The sequence below is a fragment of the Eimeria maxima genome, genomic scaffold, assembly GCF_000499605.1.
Source record: "Eimeria maxima Weybridge genomic scaffold, Emw_scaff1157, whole genome shotgun sequence".
In the NCBI taxonomy this organism is placed as follows: Eukaryota; Apicomplexa; class Conoidasida; order Eucoccidiorida; family Eimeriidae; genus Eimeria; species Eimeria maxima.
In genome coordinates, this window is record NW_013564175.1 from 2,501 (window position 1) to 10,000 (window position 7,500).

A 7,500-nucleotide genomic window follows, 5' to 3' on the forward strand; every position below is an offset into this window, starting at 1 on the left:
TTGTTTACGGCTCTATCTAGGGTTTAGGGGTTATTGTTATCCAATCCTTAAGGGTAGCCGAGTCACCATACCAGCAGCAGTAGCAAGAGCAGCAGCAGCAGCAACTGCTGCTGCTGCTGCTGCTGCTGCATGATTATTGTATTTGCTTGCTTACGGGTGTATTGTTTTATACCTTTGTTCTTTCCTTCCTTTCTCTCCTTTTTATTTCTTCCTTTCTCTGTATATCCCTCTCCTGCTATTCCTCCCTTGCTGCATTAGCTGCTGCTGCTGCTGCTGCTGCTGGTGTGTGTGCAGCTGCCTATACACTCGAAGATGGCTCGTGAGATAAGAGACATTCGTGAATTTTTGCAGACAGCAAGACGTAAGGATGCAAGAAAAGTAATAATATTAAAGAAAGTAAGAAGAGGAGGTAATCCTTATGGTGCAGCAGGAGGTGCAGCAGGAGGTGCAGCAGCAGCAGCAGCAGCACAAATTATTACTAAATTCAAGATAAGATGCGCTAAACAATTATATACTCTTGTTGTTACTGACAAACAAAAAGCACAAAAAATAGAAAGTTCTCTTCCTCCATCTGTTAAGCAGCAAGTTATTCCTGCTAAGAAATAAACCAGCAGCAGCAGCAGCAGCAGCAGCAGCAGCAACAGCAGCAACAGCAGCAGGAGGTCGTGATGGTCGTTATGATGGTTGTTGGGTTCTTGGACGGTCCATAGATCTGCTGCTGCGCATGCAGCAGCAGCAGCAGCAGCCCATTGATAGGCAGTAGCACTGCAGCAGCAACTGTAACTGTTGCAGCAACAGCAACAGCAGCAGCAGCAATACATGTTGCTGCTGCTACTGTAGCAGCCTGCTGCAGCAGCTGCTGCTGCTGCAGCTGCTGCTGCTGCTGCAGCAGGAGGACTTTTAGTTGTATAACTGAGTGTCTTTGCTTCTGTCTTTCTTTCCTCGTCTCTTACGTCTATAGCAGCAGCTGCTGCTGCTGTCTAGCAGCAGCAGCAGCAGCAGCAGCAATAGTAGCAGCAGGCGGTGACTTAGCTGAATAGCCAATAGATTGCTGCTGCTGCAGCAAACTAGCAGCAGCAATAGCAGCACGACAGCAGCAGCAGCTGCTGCTGCTGCTGCATGCAAGTATAGTATAATAGCACTAGATAAGGAATTAAAAAGAACTAGTTTAGATACATACTGCAGCAGCAGCAGCAGCAGCAGCAGCTCCGCTGCAACTATTGCTGCTGCTGCTGTTGCTGCGATTGCTGCTGCAACAGCAGCAGCAGATGTTTAGGGGTTAGTTTGTCTTGCTCGTCTGTTACCTTTTTTGCGTGTCTTTGCTGCTCCTTGCTGTTGTTGCTGCTGCAGTTGCTGCTGCTGCTGCTGCAGCAGGTGCAGCAGCAAGTGTCTCCTTTGTTGTGCTGCATGTAAGGAAGGGAAGCAGCAAATAGATAAATCATTAAAGGCAGCAGCATAAATAAAAAAGGAGACACTTAGCTGCTGCTCGCATGCAAAAGGCAGCAACTCTAGCAGCAGCAAAGCCCCACGAGCAACACGAACAAACGTACAACCTTCCTTACATACAGACACAGCAGCAGCAGCAGCAGGAGCTGCTGCTGCTGCTGTTGCTGTTGCTGCTGTTGACATTACTAGAGCTCCCTCTCCTAATGAGTTTGCTGCTGCTGCTGCTGCAGGAGCAGCAGCTTCTGCTGCTGCTGCTGCAGTTTCTGCTGCTGCTCCTGTTGCAGCTTCTGTTGCTGCTGCTTCTGCTGCTGTAGCTGCAGCAGCAGCAGCAGCACTTGCTGCAGGTATTGTTATTGTATTATATATAATACCCTTTTCTTCTTCTTTTTCTTTTTTTTCTTCTTTTTCTTCCTTTTCTTCTTCTTTTCCTTCCTTTTCTTCTTCTTTTCCTTCCTTTTCTTTTCCTTTTTCTTTCCCTTTTTCTTCTTTTCCTTCCTTTTTTTTTATTTCTTTTTTTTTTTCTTTTTTTTTTTCTTCTTTTTCTTCCTTAATAAGAGAAAAAGCCCCAAAAAGATGTCTGCGCATGCAATAGTCATCTAATCTATTACCAAATAAAATACAACCATCATTAGTACCCTTTTCTTGGGGGCCCCCCTCTACCTTAGGGGGGCCCCCAAGGCATAATAAGGGGGGCCCCTCTATATTAGGGGGACCCTCAGAGGATAAGGGGGGCCCCTCTACCTCGGGGGGCCCCTGGGAGGGTTGGGGGGCCCCCAAGGAGCTTGGGGTGCCCTCAGAGAGGTCCCCGGATTCGGCACAAGTAGGGCTGCTGCTGTTGCTGTTGTTGCTGCTGCTGCTGCAGCTGCTGCTGCTGCTGTTGCTGTTGCTGTTGCTGTTGCTGGATGTTTGCTGCTGCTGGTAATAAGGAGAGCAGCAGCAGCAGCAAAAGGGTTGTAAAGAAAATTCATAAGAAAGAATTTCTCCATAGAGATCTGCATCACAATGAGGGGCAAAATATATAATTATTTTTCTCCTTTTGCTGCTGCTGCTGCTGCTGCTGCTGCATGCAGCAGCAGCTGGAGGTGCAGCAGGAGGAGGAGGAAGAGGAGGGGGAGGGAGAGGAGATGCAGCAAAGAGACGCCATGCTGCATGCATATCTGCTGCAGACATAACAGGATCAGCAACATGCATGCAGCTGCTGGGTACCTGCAACAGCTGCTGCAGCAGCAGCGCCATGGCTAGCTGATACCTGCTGCTGCTGCTGCTGCTGCTGCATGCAGTTGCGCTACCTAGACCTAAACAAACTAAATTAAATAAAACATCGTGTCTTGTAAAGACACATGCAGCAGCAGCAGCATCAGCAGAAGTATCTCCTGCTGCGCTGCTGCTGCTGCTGCTGTTGCTGCTGCTGCAGCTGCCTATACACCCCAATTCCTTACAAACAGCAGCAGAAAGCTTCTGCTGCACTTCTACCCAAAAGGGGGATCTCTCTATCTCTACCTTTAGCTGCTGCACTGCAGCAGCAATTGCTTCTCCTTCTGCTGCTGCTGCTGCTGCTGCTGCTGCTGTAGATTCTGCTGCTGTTCCAGTTGCTGCTGCTCCCTCGGCATCCGCTGCAGCAGGCGCAGCAGCAGCAGCTGCTGCCTTTGCTGCGGCTAGTGACCTTAAGGCACTAACAGGGGGCCCTGGGCCCCTATATCTGCATGCAGATCTAGCGAAGGATCCATGGGATCGTCCCCTGGGATCGTTGGGATCGTTGGGATCGTTGGGATCGTGGGGATCGGTGGGATCGTGTGGGGAGACGATCCCAACTCCCCGACGACGACGGGAGACAATTCGCCATCCTCCTCCATCGTCCTCACGCATCCCTAAACCCTAAACCCTAAACCCTGAACCCTAAACCCTAAAATCCTAAACCCTAAAATACTAGACCTTAAGCCCTTAGCCTTAAAACCCTAAACCCTAAACCCTAAACCCTAAAACCCTAAACCCTAAACCCTAAACCCTGAGGGCCCCCTGTTGTACCCTTTATCTTCCTTCTATTGTTTATTTAATTAAATAATAATTTAATTAAATAAATAAATATAAATAAATAAATAATAAATATAAATATAAATATAAATAAATAGGTTTTCTTCTCCTTGCTGCTGCAGCACAACAACACCAATAAAGAATTATATATATATGTATACCCTTAATAATAAGGGGGGCCCCCTGCTGCTGTGTGGGGGGCCCCCCGCAGCAAAAAAAAAGTTGCTGCAGTACCTTTATTAATAAGAATAGGAATTATATGTCCTTATTTATCTTTATTTATTTATTTTTTCCTTTTTTTTCTTTTTTTTTTTCTTTGTTTTTTTCTTTTTTCTTTTTCTTCCCTCCTTGTCTATACACTACACCCCCTGTGTACACAGGCTGGTCTGCAGCAGCATCGAAGCAGCAGCAGCAGCAACAGCAGCAACACAAACAGCAGCAGCAGCAGCAGCAGCAAGAGCAGCAGCAGCAGCAGGAGAGGGAGCAGCAGCGGTTACTTACCTAGGGGGTCTTGGCTTTGCTGTATCTTTTCTTGTCTTTGAGGGTCAACAGCTTACTGCAGCAGCAGCAGCAACAGCAGCAGCAGCAACAGCAGCAGCAGCAACAGCAGCAGTATGCAGACATGCCCGTTGCCTGCCATCGTAAGCATTATCAACAGACACAAGCAGCAATAAGGGGAGCAGCAGCAGCAGCAGCTGTTGCTGCTGCTGCTGTTGCTGCTGCTGCTGCGCCATGATGGCGATACGCATGCTGCTGCTGCTGCTGCAGCAGCGTGTGCTGCAGCTGTCTCTTTTATTTTATATTTTCTTTCCTTTGTTTGTGCATGCAAAGACAGCAGTATTTCCTTATAAAGGCTCGCTGCTGCAGCATGCTGCTGCTGCCAGCAGCAGCAGCAGCAGCAGCTGCAGCAGCAGCAACACCAAAGCTGGTACTGGGGTGTCTTGGGGGCCCCCCCTGTATATAGGGACCCCCTACTCCTTTGGGGCTGCATGCAACCCCTCTAGTAGGAGAATTTCTTCTTCTTCTTCTTCTTCCTTAATAGGAAGAGGGGCCCCCTTATCTCCTTTTCTTCTTGCTAAGGGGAGAGAGAAAGCAGCAGCAGCAGCACTTGCTGCTGCTGCTGCTGCATCATCAGCCATGCAGCCGTCTGGTGCTGCTGAATCAGATCCTGCTGCTGCTGCTCGTGCTGCTGCTGCTGCTGCTGCAGCAGCAGCAGCAGCAATGAAGGAGCGCGAAGATAAACCCTTTGAGCTACCTATAGTGGACATGGGGGCCCCCCAGGGGGCCCCCCTAAGGGAGGAGGAGAGAGCAGCAGCACTGCAGCAGCAGCAGCTGCTGCTGCAGGAGTTTTTACACCCAAAAGAAGAAGAAGAAGAACCATCAGGTAATTTATTATTTATTTATTCCCTTCTTCTTCTTTGCTGCAGATTGCATGCATGCATGCATGCATGCAGACATATTTGCATGCATGCAAGCAGTTATATGTACATGCAGCTATGCATGCAAGCATCTATGCATGCAAGCAACAATACATGCATGCATGCATGCATGCATGGATGCATGCGTAAGTAAATATGTGCATGCACGCATGGATGCATGCAGGCATGAGTGACGAGGATTTTTACAGTACTTTGGGGCTTTCTGCTGCTGCTGGTCCCCGTGAGGTATGTAAGGCCCTTAGTGCCTATAGAGAGCAGCAGCAGCAGCAGCAGCAGCAGCAGCAGCAGCAGCAAAAGGATATATATCCTACTCTTTATAAGAAATGGTTAGAAATATTTCAGCAGCAACTGCAGCAGCAGATGCAGCAGCACGAAGCAGCAGAAGCAAAAAGAGACACATGGAGCAGCAGATTCACAAGGCTGCTGCTAGGAGGAGACACTCTTGCTGCAGCAACACAAGATGATCTGTAAGAATATATACATGCATGCATGCATGCAGGCAGGCATGCATGCATGCATTTATTATTTGCATGCATGCATGCATGCATGCGTTGTATATGTGTATAAATGATGGGGCTGTTTGTTTCTCTGTTCCTTATTTAATGTGTCTTTGCTGCCTCTTATTCTGCAGCAGCAGCAGCAACAGCAGGAGGAGGAGGAGGAATCAATTGTGTTGCTGCTGCTGCTGCTGCTGTATGTGTGTGTCTTGCTGCTGTGCTGCTGCAGTGCGCATGCACCTAGTGAATTAGATCCTTCTTATGCACAAAGTGTGGGGCTGCCAGCAACTTACGGTATATTAGCAGCAGCAATTAGGGAGCAGCAGCAGCAGCAGCAAAATAGTCCAAGCTTCCTGCGCAGGTAAGACAACATTTGTGCAGCAGGAGACACTTGCTGCTGCTGCTGCTGCAGCACATGCTCCTGCTGCTGCTGTTGCTGCTGCTGCAGAAGGTTGTAGAGGGATTTGTAGTGTCTCCTTAGCAAGTGTCTCCTTTAACTAACTGTCTCCTTTTGCTGCTGTCTCCTTGTGCTGCTGCTTCTGCTTTTGCTGCTGCTGCTTCTGCTGCTGCTGCTGCTGCTGCTGCTGGTGTCTCCTTAGGTTATTATACAGCAGCAAATATTTTATTCCCTTAATAGGTGTAGGTTCCTTAGTAGAGAGAGCAGCAGCAACAGCACTAATTGCTGCTGCAGGGTTTGCTGCTCGTCTTATGGATGGACTGTCTCCTTATCCACAGCAGCAGCAGCAGCAGCAGCAGCAACAGCAGCAGCAGCAGCAGCAGCAGCAGCAGCAGCAAGTGTCTCCTGATGAACTGTCTTCTGATGAGGAGACTGATGAGCAGCAACTTCCTCCTCAGCAGCTGTCTCCTAAGCAGGTATAAGGATACACCTGCATGCATTCTTTGCTGCTGCTGTTGCTGTTGCTGCTGCTGCTGCTGCTGCTGCTGCTGTCTCTCCTTCTGCTGTGTCTCTGTCTTCTTTTATATCTTTTATTTAATAAAAGTGTCTCCTTTTTCTTCCTTTTTATTTATTAATAAATAAATGTCTCCTTTTTTTTTCTTTTTTTTTTTTTCTTTGTGTCTCCTTATTAGGAGACAGTAAGGAGACACTTATTGTCTCTATTATTTATTTATTTATTTATTTATTTATTTATTTATTTATTTATTTATTTATTGTCTCCTTTTTCTTCTTTTTTTTTTTTCTTTGTGTCTCCTTATTAGGAGACAATAAGGAGACAGTTATCTGTTCGTTCTTATTGCCTAAGAGCAGCAATACTTGCTGCGCATGCATTAATAGGGGGAGGAATTGCTCTTTTTTGCCATAAACTTGTAAGTCTTGCTGCTGCTGCTGCTGCTGCTGCTGTTGCTGCTGCTGCTGCTCCAGCAGCAGCAGCAGATGCAGCAACAGCAGCAAGACACCGTTTTTTGCTGTTTCTATGTGCATATGAATGAATAATCCTTCTGTTGCTGCTGCTGCTGCTGCTGCTGTTGCTGCTGCTGCTGTTGCTGCTGCTGCTGTTGCTGCTGCTACAGGCATTATTTACTCCTTGGTTGTCCCTAAAGGGACTACTAACAGGGTCTGTTATTAGTCAATGGTGGTTAGCCTCTGCAGTGTATAGACTGCATGCATCTGCTGCTGCTGCTGTTGGAGAGAAGGAGTTGCTGCTGCAGCAGCAGCAGCAAGAGTTACTGCGTCGGTACCGTGAGCAGCAGCAGCAGGAGAAGGAGGAGCAGCAGCAAGAAGGAGGAGGAGGAGGAGGAGGAGAAGAAGAAGAAGAAGAAGAAGGGTATAATATAAATATACAAGAAGGAGACGAATGGCTATTTGATGATCCTGAGTACCCTCTTGCTCTTAGAGACCATTAATAAACCCTAAACCCTAAACCCTAAACCCTAATATATACCCTAAACCCTCATAAACCCTAATATAAACCCTAAACCCTCAAGGGGAGGAGAGAGGGTTTGTTGTTGTTAGCAGGATATACCTGCAAACCCTTTACCGATTTTCTTTTATATATATTTTAGTCTAAACCCTAAACCCTAATTCCTAAACCCTAAACCCTAAACCCTAAACCCTCAACTATAGAGAC

The 7,500-nt window shown here is 47.4% G+C and overlaps 2 protein-coding genes across 2 annotated transcripts; both read left to right on the top strand.

Moving 5' to 3' along the window:
• Nucleotides 1-312: 312 nt before the first annotated feature.
• On the top strand, nt 313-606 carry EMWEY_00070020 (ATP synthase beta chain, putative; the record flags this gene model as incomplete). The annotated part of the gene is made up of 1 exon (XM_013479459.1): nt 313-606. One exon carries the CDS (start codon nt 313-315, stop codon nt 604-606), a length of 294 nt encoding a protein of 97 aa, XP_013334913.1.
• A 4,137-nt stretch (nt 607-4,743) lies between these two features.
• On the top strand, nt 4,744-7,276 carry EMWEY_00049240 (hypothetical protein, conserved; the record flags this gene model as incomplete). The annotated part of the gene is made up of 5 exons (XM_013479460.1): nt 4,744-4,861; nt 5,080-5,383; nt 5,643-5,774; nt 6,013-6,286; nt 6,944-7,276. The coding sequence occupies 5 exons, from the start codon at nt 4,744-4,746 to the stop codon at nt 7,274-7,276; spliced, it is 1,161 nt and encodes a 386-aa protein (XP_013334914.1).
• Nucleotides 7,277-7,500: the final 224 nt, after the last annotated feature.